Here is a 19,405-nt window from a genome sequence, read left to right on the forward strand (position 1 = left end):
ACCATAACAAATTGTATAGAATGAGAATTCCAGCCCATTTAATTGTGCTGACATAGAACTTGTACAAACACAAAGATACAGTTGTTCCTGCTGAACAAGGGGATGTTATATGATGTAAAATCAGGAAAAGTATGCATCGGAGTTGTATGCTTTCACCCTACTTGTTCAATCTGTGTGCTGAGCAAATAATTTGAGAAACTGGACTCTATGAAGAAGAGCCCAGCACCTGAAGTAGAGGAAGTCTCATTAAACATGATTACATTATTGACATTAACATCATTAACATTAATATGCCGATGACACAATCTTGCTTGCTGAAAGTGAAGAGGACTTGAAGCACTTACTTCTGATGCACATCAAAGCTTATAGCCTTCATTATTGGATTTCATTTCAATGTAAAGAAAACATACTCTCAACTGGACCAATAAACAGAATCATTGTAAATGGAGGAATGACTGACGTAGTCAAGGTTCTCTTTTATTTGGATACACAGTCAACCTCCATTGAAGCAAGAAATCAAATAAATGACAATGCATTGGACAGACCTGCTGCAAAAGACATCTTCAATTACGTAGTATTTTTTTTTACATAGTGTAGTTTAATTTGTGTAGGCATTCATTGAAGTTTTTGAGTCATTTTTGTTTATAAAAACAAAATGCTTTCTTTTAATTGTATGTCAACTTTAAAAATATATAATTCTAATTTTATGACAGAATCTGGCCAACTAAACTATATGTACACTTATTATGTATGACTAGGAAAGTATGGCCACATCCAGAATACAAGGCAGAGATTTTCCTTTAGGCAAGGAGAATTTAGTTCCATTGATGTTCTTGACTGATGAGCTTATAAGTCAGTTTTATCATCTGGACTCATTTAACCTAGTATGAAAATGGTTTCATAACCCTTCCTAAATCTTTACAGGGAACCCTGTGTAACCATTCCACTGTCATATAGGTTCGCTATGAGTTAAATCAAATTAATGGCAATGGGGTTGGCATTTTTGGTTTATGGGTAAAATGTTGATTGACTATTTAGGGTACAAAAATCGGAGGTATTTAAAAAACTTTCAGCTACCTTTTCCTATTTTGCTTTAACTGTTTCATCATGTCTTTGCCCATTAGGTAAAAGAAATTGGCTGGACAGATGTTGGAGGCTGGACTGGCCAAGGAGGATCAATTCTTGGGACAAAACGGTAATTTCCAAACCTTGATATTCTGAACTAATGTTAAGGAAGCAGAAAATGCCACATTGTATCACTGAATAGCTGGATAGAGATTTGGATTCTTTTGATTTCTTGTAAATAATTCCTAAAGGAAGTGACCCTGGATCCTCTCCAAGGAGGACCTGTGTCATCCTTTAAGGAGCTGAGTCTGCCTGAGGCATGTGACTGAAAGGCATGCTGGTGATGACCATGAGGGCTTGGGAAGAGATAGGGCAGTTTATATGTGAAATATTGTCTCCTATCTCTTATTTCTATTTATTTGAAGTGCAAAATTGTGAGGAAACGCCTAATGACTTCATTCTAGGTAACATAAATAAGTGTTATCAATAAACAAGAGTAACCATACTATTTAAAAGAAGAACTAAGACATCATCAGTATTTGGGTAGTGTTCGTAGGAAAAACAGAACCGAGTAGCGTGTTATTTGAGGCTCAAAGAAATGACCTGAGTAATTCCAGAATCAAAACATAATAACCCTTTTCCAGCATCGCCAGGAGTAGGATATCCAACAAGGTACCATATTTAATATGAAACTGAATTTAAATCTTTAAAAATAGTTTATTGTTTTAGGTATGAGAGGATTTATCAGTCATTAGTATATTTTAATATGAAAGGAAAATCACTTTTTGCTTAAATCTAATAAATGTTCATTTCCATACAAATTGTAGCTTAATGTACTAAGGATATTGTCCCAACTCTTTGTTGTGCTTTGGGCTTCAGGGCTTCAGCTGATGGCAAGAGTTCTAAAGAGCGGTGTGTAGTTCTCTTGAGCTATTTGCTGTCCAGCCTCACCAAGAGTCAACATCATTGATGTCTGGTGCTACAGCGTTATAATCAGAATTAACAAACAGTTCAGTGTATTTCCTGGACCTATTCAGGATGACTTTGATTTCTCAGTAGGCTTTTCTGTAGAAGCTGACTGGTTAGTCAGCTCAAGATGATTAGGTTGGCAGCTTCGTCAAAAATCTGTAGCAGCTAAGAATTTCCACTTTAAAAGGCCGTGAAGGTCAGTAACCCAGAAATTGATTGGAACTTAATCCAACAGCATTTTAGGAGGTTGTGGAACAATATACACTTGTCTGTGGATATTCATCAGCTACATGCTCAAATTTATGATACAAGTAATTCTCAAAGTGAACACTGAGTGGCTACTAATTTGCTACCCCTGCTAGAGAGTAAGATCCCCTAAGAACTTGATTGAACCTCAGCATAGTGATCCTGCTTGGTCACCTTAGAGCAGGTGGTGGGCCGGCAACGTCTGGCACATGGGGTCCCCAGCCGATCTTCTCCCTCCCTGCCTTCCTTGGATGGCGGCTCTTTATGCTGGACGTGTGGCCAGAGACGGGTAAGGATCACGTGGAACCTCGGCAACTTAAGACAGAGCCATTGCCATGCTGCAATGAGTTTCAATGACTGGTAAGACTGAGGAATTCGCACTGACCGCCTAAGACAGGCAGCGTCCCTTAAACAATCAATAAATAAGGAGGATTCAGATGCAGACCGTGCAGACCCGGTCAGGAGGCCAAGCCCCTGTGGGCCCAAGCGTTGTTGGTCGTCCAAACCATAGGCTCTGAGGATCAGACTTTAGCTACCTAGTAGACATAGTAAACTGTCCCTCATCTGATTATTCAGTAATGCTTGTTAGTAATCTCATACTTGAGCCCTGGATATCCACAGACAAAAGTAAAAACCTTCCCTAAAAGCCGAGACTGTAAATTCCAAAAAGGCAAGTCCCCCCACCATCAAAAAAAAAAAGCTAAAGAGGATAGAGAGAAACACTGTAAACTGATGATATATGGAGGGGATAATAATCAATGTAATGAAACAAGCTATATGAATGGTTGAATGTGAAGCTGATGATGTGCCCTGTAAACTTTCACTCATTCCAAAATAAAAACATTTAATTTAAAAAAAAAAACAAAAGGCCGTGAAGGATTCTGTAGTTAGCTCGTTTTCTATGGTTTGCCATGCCTAGCATTTGTTTGTTTGTTTGTCTTACAGCTTCTCATAACTCTAAGAAAAGTATACTTTATTTCCTCCCAGAAGCATAAAAGAAAGATTGAAGGGAGGAAGTGTTTGGTGGGAAGTTAGGATGGAACATAGCCAAATGTCGTTTGTCTGGTAATCTACTTGTTAACCATATCATCTGAAATAGGTGCTAAAATAGGAGAAGAATAGCAAGTGTGAGTGGATGTGAGTTAAAATGAGACCAGATTGCATAATGTATATGTAAGTTATTTGGAACTGTACATTTCCACTTAAGCAATTATTTTTGTTAAAATTTTTTAAATACTATGCTTTTTTGTTTATAATGAGGCAGTAGAAATCTCTTTTGGTCAAATTATGATTGTTATTGTGTGCCACTGAATCCATTTCAACTCCAAGCATCCTTACAGGACAAGTCAGACTGCCCCAAACTCGTAGACAACTAAAAAGTTATGGGGTATATTTGCCCAGCTTTCTTTTGAAATACACATTTTTGATATGTGATTTCTGACCATGGCTTCTTTGTATAGACATTTCCCAACATTACTACTCATGATCCTGACCAGTAAACCCACTTTTCCTTAATGTAACAGATAGTTGGCTCACAAAGGTGGGAGAGGAGCCCCGAGCCAATGGGGTAAATTATCTTGTATCAGGTATATTTTTATTGTTTAGCCATTGATTCAGTTCTGACTCATAGCAACACTGTTTAGGGTTTCCGAAGAATGTATGGGTTTGAACCACTGACCATATGGTTAGCAGTCCAGTGCCGATCGTACACCTCCACACCAGGATTCCTCGGGTTTTATTAGTATGATGTATCTGAAACAAACTATGAAGCTAGCCAGCATCTGACCTCACCTCTCGATTGAACTCTTTTTAGTATTCTACCGGGAAAGTATTTGGAGAAGATTGCTGAACAGATGCGTGTTCATAATATCAACGCTCTATTGATAATTGGTGGATTTGAGGTACATTATTGTTTCTCTGTTAACCTGATAGTTAGTTAGCTTTGTGGGAATAAGTAATAACACTGCATTGGCTTCAAACAGGCATAGTACATGTTTGTTATTCTTCATGATTTGGGAGTGTAGATTCCCAGCAGACCCAACTGCCACTGAATAGCTGTGTGTGCAGAAGAGTATGAGTGGCAAGAAGTGATATGTGAGATTGATCCAGTTTCAATAAAGTAACTAAATTGGGAAGTAAGAATTTGATTCCTTAATGCTGATTCATCTTTTTAGTGAGTTCTGATGTAATTCAGGTTCCTAGAAATAGTGTTATCTCTTGGACTTTAAGTCCATTGACTATTTCAAGAGAAAGGTTTGTTTAATCACATATTGGATTGTAGTAGTTCTTGATTGTTTTCTATTTAGTGACAATCAGTCCCACAATAAACCGTAGTTTTATTTAGAAGAAAATGGTAAGAACCTCAAATAATCAAACTCTTAACTATAAGGGAGTTAAGTCTTGCTTGTAAATGATAATGTCATGTCTTACCTTTCGTGCTTAAAAAATTGCTTAATACCTTTTTATGTTGATTTTTCTAGTGGTTCCATGGTATCCCCATATGTACCTTGTATGCTGTGGTAGAAGTGGCTCTCCTTGTGGCTTTCCCATCCTTTCAAACTCCAAATGCAAATGATGTCCCTTTGTTCCCCTTCTTCTCCTTCTTTGCCCCACAATTGCACACACTTATCTGACAGGCCTATCTGGGACTGCTGGAACTGTTAGCTGCCCGGGAGAAACACGAGGAGTTCTGTATTCCTATGATCATGGTTCCCGCTACTGTCTCCAACAATGTACCAGGTTCAGATTTCAGCATTGGTGCAGACACTGCCCTGAACACAATCACTGACGTAAGTTGTGTGTGCCCAGCTAAGCAGACACTGCCGTGCTAACAGTGAGGATGGCTGTGCTGTGCATTCATTTACCAGTTTACTAGAAACCTACTTTGAGTTTGGGGTTACAAGTAGCTTGAAGGAGTTTTTTTTTTTTTATTTCCTCCAAGTGGGGGGCAAAAAATCTTCTTCAGGCTCTGAAAATCTTTCTTCGAGTTCCCAGAGTTTTTAACCATCTCTGTTCCTACATGTCATTGTTAGAATACAGTTTCACTGTTGAGATTTATTAAGTGACAGTGAACATTTGGAGCTCAGGAAATAATAAGATTACAATTTTTTGTGTGATTTGGATAATCATTAAAATCGCTTTTCATTTGTTTGCTCATTTTGCTGACCTTAAAACTTAAGGCTATAACATCTTGAAAATCCCGGTCCTAAGACCGGCCTTCATGTGTAAGACTGAAGAGAATATTTTGTCATTTTATTAACTGGCCTGAGTCCATCATTTGCATTCCTTGTACTTTCAGTTCTAGTTATATTAACATCATTTTTCCCTGTTACAAAGTAATGCTATTACGTCTAAAGCAGTATCAATGACTTTAGATTTTTTGGCTGAAAGACAATAAAAAGATACGCATTCTGAGCATCCTATTTGCAAATCACATTAGTAATTTACATTTTGTACATTTTGTATATGTGTATATGATTTTGAAATTTGAAATATGAAACATTGGTAATTCTCAGGTTTTTATTTTCCTTGACAGATTTAGTTTTATGAATGTTTTTCTAAAAAAATTTTTCTAAAACCCTTGACATCAAACTTTGCTTCTAGTACTGGTACTGGTAAATAAAACCTAATAAAGCTTTAAAACATAATTCAAATGGTAAGTAAGGCTTCACGCTTCTGTCCTGCTTTTTACAACTTCTTAAACGCTCTTTGCTAAATAAACCTGTCCACTGCTTCCTGTGTTGTTGAGTGGTGCTGGGAGCTGTATTTATTTGCAATCACTAACCTCTTTGTGTAGTTGCTTCTGCTTTCCAGGTGACTTATTATGGCCGTTCACTGTATTCGGACTAATTCAGGTTCTGGATTGATCTTTGTGGTGTGAATTTATTGACCACTGTCTACCAACTAACGACTTTCATCCTCGCGTGTTTGTGTTTCACCTGCTTTGGCAATATTTTTTGATCTACTTAAGCTCAGCTTACAGTGCAAGCAATCGGAATATTGTTTATTTCCTAATTGTTGTCTAATTCAAACCCATGGGAAGGGGGATGGGTGGAGAGTCTCTTAAGTATTCATTTGCAGTTCACTGGAGCTTTTTTGCAGATACAGGCAAAGGTTGGTTTTTATTTAACTCCATGTGATATTCTGATGTGCATTTTCACTCATGAAAAGATTCCCCCACTTTATCAATCTCAGGTAGCTCTCATAATTTTTTTCCAGGTTATACATGTATCATACATTTATATTATAGAAAAAATTTAAACTAAAATATATAGGAAAAAACAATTATACTTAGTTATAATAGAGCATAAAAGTTTTAATCCAGTCATTGCCATTGGGTCGTTTCTGACTCTGAGTGACTTTATAGACCAGAGTAGAATCGCCCTGTATGGTTTCCAAGGCTCTCATCTTTCTGGATGCAAACTGCCACATCTTTCTCCTATGGTGGCTCGTCCAACCACTGACTTCTTCGTTAGCTTCTCTTTTACTTCCCTCAGAGAGGGTTTTTGTGGTCTATTATCTGATTTTTGTAACTTGCAATTAGTACTTTTGAGTTTCTCAAAGCTAAGCTAACACATTATAATGTTTGAAGGAAGAAAGAACAAATAGGTATTTTATTATTCATGGTGACTTCAGGTTCAAATCATTCATGGTAAGTAGCTCTGGGTCTGTGTTCTTAACTAACTTTTTATAAGAATCTAAGAACTTAGGTTGTCTTGGTGATGGCATAGTTCTAATCTTGATGTTGGAATGTCATAAAAGGCCCTTTTTGGAAGCTATGCTGATGAGGAAAATTTGACTGAGTATTTCTAAGGGCATCACTAGGTATATTCACTAACCACGTGAGCAATAAGCAAACAGGCAAGAAAGAGTCCTTTTGTGTTTCTTGATAGTATGGCAACCAAAATAATACACCCTGTGTGTTGAACTTGCTGTGTCTTCTATTTTTATGTTCATTAAAGCCAAGATAAAGTGTCACCCTCTTTGGTAGGTGTGGATTTGGGTCTGAACTAGGCTAGGCTGATGACACATAAAGGGAAGTAGTCTCACCTCTTAGGAATGTGCTTAGAGAGAGAGATACTGAGGAGTGGGAAAGTAATGTTTTCTCTATCAGTGTCATCCCAACTTCTAGGCATGTTGGGACAGGGCTGCTGTTCATGGCCCCATCTGACACGGTTAGTGGGATTGCAGAGAAACCACAAGGTTAACATTAGATCTTCTACCATAATCAGGAGCTGAAACAGGTGTCACAGACTGGTTAGCCTGCAGGCCTTAGGTTAAAGGTCAGAGGCTGCTCTCTCCAATCTCCCCTCACTAATCACTTGTTACAGTACTAGAACCTGCTTGGCCCCTGAAAGCATTTAGGTTTACTATCCTTGCACATCCCCCAGTGTACGTTCTAGTATATTCCTTTTGTTTGGTTAAAACAGTGGTTCTCAACTGGGGGTGATTTTGCTCCCAAGTGACTTTTGTCACGGTCTTGAGACAGTTTTGGTGGTTGAAAGAAAGAGGAGAACGGAGGTTGCTTTTGGCATCTAGTAAGAAAAAGCCAGTGCACAGGACCTGATAACCTGTTGTCATTAAGTTGATTCAGACTTACAGGGACCCTACAGGACACAGTGAAAGTGCCCCACAGGGTTTCCATGGGTGCAGTTGCTATGGAAGCAGATTAACACATCTTTCTCCTGTGGGTTGACTGATGGATTTGGACCACGGACCACTGAGTTAGCAGTCAAGTGCTTTAATCACTGAGCCACCAGGGCACCTTAATGCACAGGACAGTCCCCACAACAAAGAATTATCTGACCCAGTTTGTCAACAGTGCTGAGTTTGAGAAACCATGAATGTTACTAAACTGTCAAGGTTTTTGGGGATGTTTTTGAACATCTTTATGGTCACAATTGCTTCCTTCTTGCTAGTATTTATACTTAAGGAGCCCTGGTGGCACAGTGGAGCAAGCACTGGGCTGCTAACCACAACATCAGCAGTTCAAATCCACCAGCAGTTCAGGGGGAAAAAGATGAGGCTGTGTATTCCCATAAAGATTTATAGTCTTTGGAACCCTATGGAGCAGTTCTGCTCTGCCTTGGAGGGTCCCCATGAGTTAGTGGGTTTACCGTTTATACTTAGCTTACAGATGTAGCACTCAAATATTATTATTATTATTTTTTTTTGTGTGTGTGTGTGTGTGTGTGTATGTGGAACATGCCTTTTTCATTATATGTGTTCTAATAGTTCTCTGGGGAAAAGCAACATTTATTTAATAAAAATGTCTCAAAACAGGCCTTTGGAAGTTTCTCAAAGTTCAAACTACAGTAGGACTTTCCAAATGGACAACTTTTTGTTAAAAAATGACACACTGTTTTGTTCTCGTCAAAAAGGCAGTGAAAATGGGCGGTGTAAGAGGCTGTAGTTGAGTGCCCTGTGGGGTCAGGGATCACAAGCCCTGCTGATAGCCCTCCCTCCGTTATGACAGGAAGGAAGCCATACTCATTTGCTAAAAGCCTTCCTCTTTTTTCTCTGTGCATTTAGCTAAGCACTTATTTCCAGGTTGTTTAGTGGTGTTTTAAAGTCTCCATATTTGGAGTCCAAAGTAGGCAAACTCAGTGTTACTTCATCCCTGGGTCCTAGAGCCAAGACTTTCCTTTGTCCTCAGACTTTTCTACAGTTGTCCATTCCCCTCACCCCCACCCCCTAGAGCTTTACCTCTCTTTGTAGTAATGCAAGCATCATTAACCTGTTGTCGACTCTTGGTGCCTCCATGCAATACAGAGAAAACCTGTTCCATCAAGTTGTCTTGGTGTGATGTTTATGAAAGGAAGGTGCTATGTCTTTCTTCCCCAGTGCCACCTTTAAGTTAGCAGTTCCCTGTAAACAGTTTGCACCATTCATGGGCCTTGTAAGTATCATTTGAGATCTCAGAATGGTGTTGAAGGCACTCAAGCTTCCTCTGCTCACCACTCCTGCCTTGGCCCCTCTTTATATACTTTAGGTTCCCACTGGCCATTTGCTGAACATGTTGATCTTGGAGGATTGTTTTATTGCATCCCTTTGACTTGGAATAAGAGCCTTCTCAAAAAAGAAACAGCCTTGTTTCCATGCAACTTGCTGCTGGTTTATTTCTGAGCTAGAGTATTCCACTATAAAGAGAGTGGAAATAACCGTAAGAAAAAGCAACGAGGAACCCATCAAATAGCAGTGCAGATGGATCCGAACCACACATGTCGTGTCACTGTGCACCTCTAAATGTGTCTGGCTCAGAAGGAAATTGGCGTACCGTGAGAAGGGTCCAAACAGCACAGCATCTGTCAGAAAGCTAGAAGTGGGAGTTGCTTACGTGTTCAGCTCTCAGTGGAGGTGGTGATGATGTTATTGTGAATGATGGCAGTGATGGTTGTGTTGGTGATGAAGAAAATATTGATTACACTTAATTCCTGTAGATACTAAATGACTCAGCTCATATTTTCTTACTGACCTACCTCCAAATGTTTGTACTCTTGCAGGTCCACAATCTCTTGTCCAAAATCCTTGGGCCACAATGTGTTGTTCTTAGAACTCAAAATGTTTTGGATTGAAGAAAGGTGATACAGAACATTTGCCATATATTATGAATAGTAATAATTATAACCTTATCTTTGTGGCATGGATCAGGACTCTGGATTCAAACACTGATTTTTCCAGCCAAATACATGGATGTTCACATTGTTGTTGTTGTTAAGTGCCGTCGAGTCGGTTCCGACCCATAGAGACCCTGTACAGGGTTTCCGAGGCTGTAAATCTTTACGGGAGCAGAAAGCCTCATCTTTCTCCCACGGAACAGCTGGTAGTTTCGAACCGCTGACCTTACGGTTCACAGACCGATTCGTAACCACTACGCTACCATTAAGCAAGAAAAATTGAAGACTGTTAATTGGTTAGTTTTGTCAACATGTGGTTTAGGGAAAATCTTGCTGTTTGGAGCTTTTTGGATTTAGCATTTGTGGATAAGTGGACCTGCATTAAAGAACCAGTTTGATTAACACTGATGCAGATAATCAAACCTTCTTACCAAGTGCTAACGGACAGCTCCCCTTTCTGACATCAGAAGTAAGTAGTTTCACACAGGGATTCCAAAGCAATGGCTTGGATTGGTGCTGATCATCCTGATTTATAGAATTGTAAAGGGACATGACAAGAAAACTCCCTAAAAAAGGGAAACAGTTTTACATAAAAGAGCAAATTGTTCCAGAAGTTCCAGAGAGACGCAGCTAGTGAACAGACCACCTGGTAATTGCACGTCTCGGGTCTGTATCTGTCTTACAGAGGTCACATGCTGGTCGAGCTATTTGCATGCCTGCATGCCTGGTCTTTCCACTGCATCAGTGAGGTCAGCCATTTGATATAGCACTTATAGGCATTTGTTTTGTGATTCCCACCCCCCCGCCCCCGCTTGTCTACAGAAAGTTACAATATTGGCCTTGCATTTAAACTTTGCAACCTATTGACTTTCCCCACGTACTGTAAGATACCAAGAAATATCCTTAGCTGTCTCATTTAATGACTAACCACTCTGATGCCACCTCGGTTTCTTCCTTGTCCCACTGTCTGCTTTGCTGTATGTGGGTTTTGCAATTTGATTTCACTCCACTGCCTGCTACTTTCTCCTTGTGGGAAGAGGAGCTTGCACCAGTGTGGCCCCGCTCATTGTTTAAGCTCGCCCTGTTCCCAGTACCTGAATGCTAATGGGAAAGGTCCTTTTGCTACATTGATTTGCATGAGCCACAGCTTGCCACTGGAAGGTCATATTCCTCTTTCTCACTTTCCTGGAACCACAGCCCAGAGGCCTAGTAACTAATAAGTAAAATGCCAGGTATGCTTTGCTAATGACAACTGTACTGCTGCTTCAGGCTTTTGCAAGCACTAGGATGATAGCTGAGGCCAGAACCCACCATGAGGAGTTTTGCATCCCTGTTTGCATACTGCCTGCTACTATTAGTAACAATGTTCCAGGCTCAGAACTAAGTATTGGTGTTGATACTGCCCTCAATGCGCGTGTAGAGGTAAGAGAACAGTATTTCCACTTGGGTTTTTGTTTTGTCTTAATTCTATGTTTCTTTGTACCCCACAAAGAAGAATGCCAATTATTTGAACTGTAGGTTTTCCTCCTAAAGTAGAAACTGAAAGAGGAAACACCTTCAGTGTTTCAGATGAATGAACCAAATTTATGGTACTGTGTACACACCCCAGCTCCCTAGCCCCGACTAACTTGACTTCATATTACATATTGTACTGTAGGATACTTTTTTTTGCTAGCTTCTCTATTTTACAGAGAGGCTTATGGGTTTTAGACAAGGTATTACATACAGTCCTTTGGAAACTAGCTCTGTACCACCTATCCAAAAAATACAAAATATTCTACAGGTGAGCTGTGTGAATCATGTGTGATGTGGCCTACTTCTTTCACCCAAAGCTGAAAACACATGGGATTACAGATGACATGGTGCTCTGTTAGAGGAAGATCACAAGAGCATGCAGAAAGGGGGTTCAGATGCATATGGATGAAAATTCCAAGAAAGAGCAGTGCCGATCCATGTCACAGGGATCACCAGGACCATCTCTTCCTTGTGAGTTGGAAGACACTTTATGAGAAAGTCTCCTCTTTTAGGAGGGTAGTGTTATTAGCAGCACACTCTATTAGAACGATTCAGCAGGGACTGGATATGGTGCTGGCAAACTATATGCCAAGTGGTGGTAACCAAAGCTCCTAATTGAGCCCTCCCCACCTCGGTGTTGTAGAAAGTCTGGTAGTTTTCTAGATCATAGTCCCTGACACATGAATTTTTGGTAGGTCCGAAGATCTTTCACTCGGAGACAGTCTTCTCCCAGTAGGAAAAGGGAAAGTGGCTAAGCCTGTGAAATCCTTTCAACAAGGAACGGTGCAGGGACCCTTCTAGAGAGGATGCTGCGTGTTGTTTCAGATTTTTACATCCTAGTTGGCTCTTAGTGTGGCGCTGTAGGATCAGCACTGGATTGGGAATCACAGTTCAAAATCACCAGGCGCTCCTCAGAAACCCCATACAGGGTCTCTATGAGTTGGAGCCAACTTGAATGCACTCAGTTATAACAACAACTACAACAGTTGGCTGCATGGTTGCCAGAGGAAAATCACAGTGGTACTAGAGAGTTTTCTTAGTTCAGCACAGCACAGACCCACAGAAAGCATCAGGTCTTTGTAAGTTATTTCATCTTCTGAGCTGAAAGAAGAGAAAGGACTTTCACTGTAGGCTCTAGCATCCTGCATCTTGATTTGTATCTTAGCATTTGATTTCTTTAACTTTAATTTGCTGTCAGAAGGTAGAAAAATGAGGGAGGTCTCTATGGATTGTTCTCATGCATCAGAGTGATCGTGTGAATGGCTTTAGTTTATTTACAAGTCCCTTGGACCCATAGCTTTACCTCCCTTAGACTTCTGGTGGGTTTTTTTGCATATAAAATTTAGTCATAAATCAATACAATAAAATACAAATGGATTATATCACACCCCAGGCGTTACACTGGGTCTTCCCTTTAATATCTTACTTTAATGAGGCATATAAAGTTTTCATCTCTTATATACTATATACGTTATAGGGTTCCCGACAACCACACAACTCCTCATGGTATTTTCTTAAGTGTCTCTGCTTAGGGAAAGCACATGATTTATATGTTGTTGTAGTTAAGTACCGTGGAGTCAGTTCTGACTCATAACGACCCTGTGCAGTGTTTCCAAGACTGTAAATCTTTACAGGAGCAGAAAGCCTCATCTTTCTCCCACAGAACAGCTGGTAGTTTAGAACTGCTGACCTTGAGGTTAGCAACCTGATTCGTAACCACTACACTACCAGAGTTTCTTACCTTATTTATATAGGTAAAAAAAAAAAAAAAAAAAATCTGGTACTCACTCACATACCCTTTAACCCTCACAACACCACAAGAAGCAGCTACCGGCATACCTCAGGAGATATTGCAGGTTCATTTCCACACTACTGCAATAAAGCAAATAACATAATAAAGAGAGTCACATGGATTTTTGGCTTCCCATTGCATGTAAAAAGTTCTGTTTACATTATACCGTCATCTGTTAAGTGAGAACGTTTGAAACATTGTGAGAATTACCAAAATGAGACCCAGAAGTGAGCATATGCTGCAGGAAAAATGGCATTAATGGATTTGCTCAATTCAGGGTTGTCATAAACTTTCCATGTGTAAAACATGCAATATCGGTGGTGCACACTAAAGCGAGGTGTGCCTGTTCCGAGAAGGACTGAAGCTTTGCTCAGCAGCCAGGCCAGCTAAAGCTCTGTGGCATTGCTACACCTCCCTGTTTTGGCCCTGATGCCTTCCTTCCCCTGAGCGAATCCCTCCAGCATTACTGTACAGCTCCTTCCTCAATCTTATCAGCCTCCTAAGTTTAATAGGTCAGCTACCCTTTATAGTTGCCACCAGAAGGTAGTGCCAAACTCATGCCTTATGGCTTGCTGATGGTGTAATGTATGTCTGTGTTCTCACATCACATCTCACTGGCTTGATTCTGCCCTAAAACTATAGTCAACTCTGCCTTTTCTTTTCACTGTCGATGTACATAAAATATATATATATACAAACACAACAAAAAAAGTAGCAGTATTTGAAATGTAACTGGGAGCCATTCCTTAAATGTCATGGATCCCAGAGAATCTCCTCTGAGAATCATCTGTATACCACTCGAGGACACGAGCCGCTGACAGAGACGTCTACCATGATGACAATGGAAAGTAGAGCTGCGTGGTTTTGCCTGAGCAGTTTAGTGCAAGACTGCAATCCCCGTGATGAGCAGGAGTATCCGCCTTCTGCAAGGCTTGTCCTCCCACTCAACTAGTTTTCCTACCTCCATCCCCAGACTCGGGAACCTCCTCCATGTGCCACCAAAGCAAGACAGGGCTACAATTGGGGCTGTCGCCTTGAAGAGTCAGTAATGGGCTGGGACATTTTATACAGCTGAGACCACTCATTGTGTTAGAAGAAATGGATTCAGATACAATCTAGGGAATAAGGAGAGAGCTTTAAGCAAAGGTTAATTGTTCTTTCCAGCCACATATTCTTTATATTCAGTAGCATAGCAAGAGAGAGAGAGAGAGAAAATGCAGACTAAATGTGGTTTTTGCTCGGTTGTCAAGTTTTGTTAAGTTGTCAGGTTTTTCCTGTGTCTTTTTCATTAGTTGGCTGTTTGGATCAGTATTTCCATATGCATACATGTAGGCCTTACCCTATAGGTTCTTTACCAATAATTATTTCTTGACATTAAGTGATTGTAATTTTGTTCCTTGAATCATTGTCAGTAACTCTCTACCTAATCATGGACATATTAGGGAGATTGAGTTGGACAAATGATCCGTGGAATTTTGCACCTCTTTAGGAGGGTGGAATCAAGCACTAACCCTGACCCCACCACCACCCCCTTTAGCTTTCCAGCTGAGCGGTACACATCAGGCATTTTTAGGGAACCTGCTCCACAATCATTTGCCTCCCATAGAATTTCTCTCAAACAACGACCATGTAATGAGTTCTTGAATACTTCAATGTCCTATAAAAGTATTCAATACAATTACAAAAAGCCCCCAGAATTCTACATACCAACCCTACATGAGTAACGGATTCTTTAAGTACTTCTCTAGCTTTCATTCCGCATCCCTGCCTCAGCACACAGAAGAAGAGAATTTGTTTTATCAGTGCCTATTTGTTTTTCTCATTGCTGTTTCTAGAGAATGCAAAGCTGCCCTTCAACTAAAGTACATACAAAGGATCTTCAAAATGTCTGTGGAATAATGGACTGAAAAGATAAGGGAATTTTTCCATGAAACACTTGAAGCCTTACAAATTAAATGAACCTAATGATTTGGGGAGAGTAACAGACCAAAAACACTGGATTATAGATTTTGTTGTTAAATTCTGTCAAGGCTGTTGTGACTCAGAGCAGCTGAGTTGGAATAGCCTTGGGCTTCCAAGGAGCAGCTGGTGGGTTTGAACTATTGACCTTGTGGTTCACAGTTCAGTACTTAACCTACAGCAGCAAACCATGACTCCACCAAATTATAGGTTGTTGTTATTAAGTGCCACCAAGTCACTTCCAAAACTCATAGCGACTCTGTATGGGGTTTCCGAGGAGCAGCTGGTGAACTTGAACCACCAACCATGCGGTTCAAACAGACTTTGGAGTCCAGCGCATTAACCCATAGCGCTACACCAGATTATAGATAGGGATCATTTAAATTGAATCTGTGTTTGTTAATGAAAATACTCTTTTAAATTTAATTTCAAGTAGTCATGCATAGGAGTCCGGTGTGGCGCTGTAGGATAAGCACGGTATCACTAACCACAAAGTAGGCTGTTCAAACCCACCAGCAGCTCCTCTGAAACCATGAGTCAGAACCAACTTGATGGGACTTAATAACAACAAAACTTTTTTGGTTGGTTGGTTATGAGCCCTGGAGTCAGTTCCAACTCATGGCTGTGGCTGTGTGCCGTGGAGTCAGTTCCGACTCATAGCGACCCTGTACAGGGTTTCCGAGGCTGTCCATCTTTACAGGAGCAGAACGCCTCATCTTTCTCCTGCGGAACAGCTGGTAGTTTCGAACTACTGACCTTAAGGTTCGTAGTCCAGTTTGCAACCACTACGCTACCAGAGCTCCTTAGCAACCCTATGTACAGTTTCCAAGTCTATAAACATTTATGGGACCAGAAATTCTCCCTGAACAGTTGGTAGTTTTGAACTGCTGATGTTGAGGTTAACAGCCCAACTCAACCACTACGCTACCAGAACTCCTGAATGGTTATTATTATACTTTGTAGCACAAGTCCTTTCTTGTCTTCCAATGGTTTATAACCCCTTGTCTCTGCAGCGCACTGCCCCTTGCCTCTGCTCTGTGATTTCGCTCTAGAATCAATACACCGGTTTAGGGCATTGATGGATAGTGGAAGGGATGGTCCCTGCATTTACTTCTTTCACTTGACAAACATTTATTGTGTCCCTATTCTGCTCCTGGCGTGACACTGTAGGATAAGCACTTGAACCGCTAACCTCAAGGTCAGAAGTTCAAATCCACCAGCTGCTCCTCAGAAACCCTATACAGGGTTGACTGAGTCTGAACCCACTGGATAGCACTTACCAGGAACAACAACAGCTGTGCTCCAAGCAAGAACTAGATGCAGTTGGCAATGCATCAGCGTTTGCCAAGCCCAGGATTCCTGTCCTTGTGGAACTCGCAAACTAGTGAGGAAGATAAACTCATCAAAGAATTACACAAATCATCACAGAAGGAGAAGCTGTAATTGTTTCTGTCGAGAAAAGACAAATGTTCTGAGAGCACACAGAGTAGGATCTGCTTAATACTAGAGAGCAGAGAGTTTCCCTGAGAAAATGCCATGTAACTCTGAGTCAGAATCAATTAGGCACAAAGGGTACAAAATCAATTAGCTTTCTATTGGTGCTTTAGTAAATTAAGCAAAACTTGGTGTTTTAAAACCACACACACACACACACACACACCACCCCCATTTTGTTACTGTTCTGGAGGTCCAAGATCAACTTCACTGTTTTGAAATCAAGGTGTCGCACAGCACACCCACACTCTCTTAGGAGACTCTAGAGCTGCAGTCTTTGGCTTTTGGCCCATTCCTCCATCTTCACAGTCAGCTGTGTAGCATCTTGCTTCTGTATCAACTTGCCCCCTGTCTTTGCAGTAGACCTCCCTCTGCCTCCCTTGTATAATCACCCTTGTGATTGTGTTTAGGGCCCACTCAGATAATCCCAGGTAATCTTCCCATCTCCAAATCCTTCAATTACTCACAGCTGTAAAGTCTCTTTATCACCTGTGGCAACATTAACAGGTTCCAGGGATTAGGGCCTAGAATATCTTCGTGGAAGGCTTTTCAGTTACCATAGGGCTTGAGAACATTCCGGGCAAAGGTAATCGTGTGTCTGAAGGCCTTGAAAGTGGAATTATTGTTGTTAAATGGTGTGTAGTCAACTCTGACACATGGTGACCCTGTATAGGGTTTCTAAAGAGCAGCTACTAGGTTTGAACTGCTGACTTTGTGCTTAATAATTCATTGCTGATCCTACAACGCCATACCAGGAGCCCTAGAGAAGAAATAGGGTATGGTGTGTTCCAGAAATGGGAGACTGCTGGAGAGATGGAAGTAGAAGCTGAAAGTGGGGAGTTATTTTGGAGAAATAGGATGAGGTGGGCTGGGTATTTCATATAAAGCATTTTGGCATTTACTTGAAGAAGGTTAAGAAGCTACTGAAGGGTTTTGAGCAAGGCAGAGACTCTTTCAGATCTGTGATTTTCACAGATGAATCTCAGTTTATGTGGGCCCCAAGAGTAAATACAGAGAGCTGAGTTAGAGGCTTTGCCGCAGAGGTGTCGAGTGGCCGTTTGGTGGTGCTGTTGGCATTAAGTGACATTGGGTTGGTTCTGACTCTTAGTGGCCCTGTACAGCGTTTCCAAGGAGCAGTTGGTTGAACCACTGACCTTGTGGTTAGCAGGCCAGTGCTTATCCTACAGTAGTACTACCTCGGGATTCCTAGACCGGTGTGTTGTTTGTTGCACAGTTAAGTCTGTTCCAACTCAGAAACCCTGTATAGGGTTTCCAAGGAGCAGCTGGTGGGCTTGAGCCACCCACCTTGAGGTTAACAATCTAGTGCTTATTCTACAGCACCACACCAAGACTGGTGCAAAGGAGTGGAAATGTACGAGTGGCTTTTTCTAAAGGTTTCCAGTTTGTCTTTATTTTTTTCCTGAGCTTGGGCTCTCAAGGAGGGATGATGGCAAGATATACCATTCTGGAACCAGATGGCTATCTATCTAGACGATTTCTTGGGATACTTTTGTCTAAGGAGCCATCATTCATCTTTGATTGGAGGTACCTGAATTATGTGTTCGTGGGCAGACTGAAGATTACCAAAGCCCTTTGAAAACACATTGTATTATTTCCAAAGAAAATAATACCATCATTCCCATAGGCTAAGTATAAGAATTGACCCTCTTCTAAAATCTAAAGTCACATTAGCCAGCAGTTTAACACCCTGTGAAGTCAGCCGGGAGGCATTCAATGAGCAAAGCCGAGTTAACTGGTTTGAGTGATCATCTTTCTTGTCACATTTCCTGGGTCACTGCAGAGGTGTTCGTGAAGGGGACAATGACACGGTCTCCAGTCATGACTCCAACGTGTTAGTTGATTATAACGTGTCAGGCAGATTTGTGTTAATGCTAACTCACAAGCACCACCTTTGTATCTGTTTATACAATATCTGCATATTTAATGCTCACAACTGCAAGTTCGGGATAGAAATTGGGAAAGGCCTTACAAAGCATCTTTGGAAGAAGTGGGACTTCCCATTAGTTCATTGTTGGAAACTCAGGTGCCCAGAACTGACAAAGGTCCTGTGTTGGAAAGGTTAATGTTCTTTATCTGCGATCAGACATGTGACCGCCTCAAACAGTCAGCCAGTGGGACGAAGCGCCGCGTGTTCATCATTGAAACCATGGGTGGCTACTGTGGTTACCTGGCCAACATGGGGGGCCTTGCAGCCGGAGCCGATGCAGCTTACATTTTTGAAGAGCCATTTGATATCAGAGATCTACAGGTATGTAATGTGAATCCAACCTCTAGAATTCATCAAGTGCTTCTCTATCATGTTACACTTTGTCGGTTTGTTTTTTGAGGGGATGGAGATATTACAAAATATACTGACTGTGTGTTGCAAATTATCCATCCTTTAGGATAATGGAAAATTTGCAAATTTAAATCTCAGTTAAATGTATTGATGTATTTACTTTAGTATTAGAAACTCCAGATGAGTGAGGATTGCGTGAATATACATGTCTCAGAGCACCTTTTGTTCGTTCCGCTCAAGAATCAGCTGGTTTGTGTATCAAGTAATTGATGTTTTTCTTACATAAGTAATAAGCATTTCAAGAGATCTGCTTCTTTAATGACATCTTTAAATAGTTGGTGTAGACTTACCTCACCTTATTTCACTTTGTTTTATTGAGCTTCGCAGACATCGTGGTTTTTTTTTTGTTTTGTTTTGTTTCAATAAATTGTAGACTAGTCTTATCAATGC

General features: G+C 40.8%; 1 protein-coding gene across 1 annotated transcript in view; it reads left to right on the forward strand.

Annotated features, from left to right (window-relative positions):
- Positions 1–19,405, forward strand: part of PFKP (phosphofructokinase, platelet) — a 120,565-nt gene that overhangs the window by 40,329 nt on the left and 60,831 nt on the right. Inside the window, exons 12-15 of the mRNA XM_006874742.1 lie at positions 1,125–1,195; positions 4,094–4,181; positions 4,917–5,069; positions 18,761–18,925. Of these exons, the coding sequence (XP_006874804.1) occupies positions 1,125–1,195; positions 4,094–4,181; positions 4,917–5,069; positions 18,761–18,925 (477 nt within the window). The remainder of the gene's footprint in view (positions 1–1,124; positions 1,196–4,093; positions 4,182–4,916; positions 5,070–18,760; positions 18,926–19,405) is intronic.

Source organism: Chrysochloris asiatica, unplaced genomic scaffold (assembly GCF_000296735.1).
Source record: "Chrysochloris asiatica unplaced genomic scaffold, ChrAsi1.0 scaffold00297, whole genome shotgun sequence".
Taxonomy (NCBI): domain Eukaryota; kingdom Metazoa; phylum Chordata; class Mammalia; order Afrosoricida; family Chrysochloridae; genus Chrysochloris; species Chrysochloris asiatica.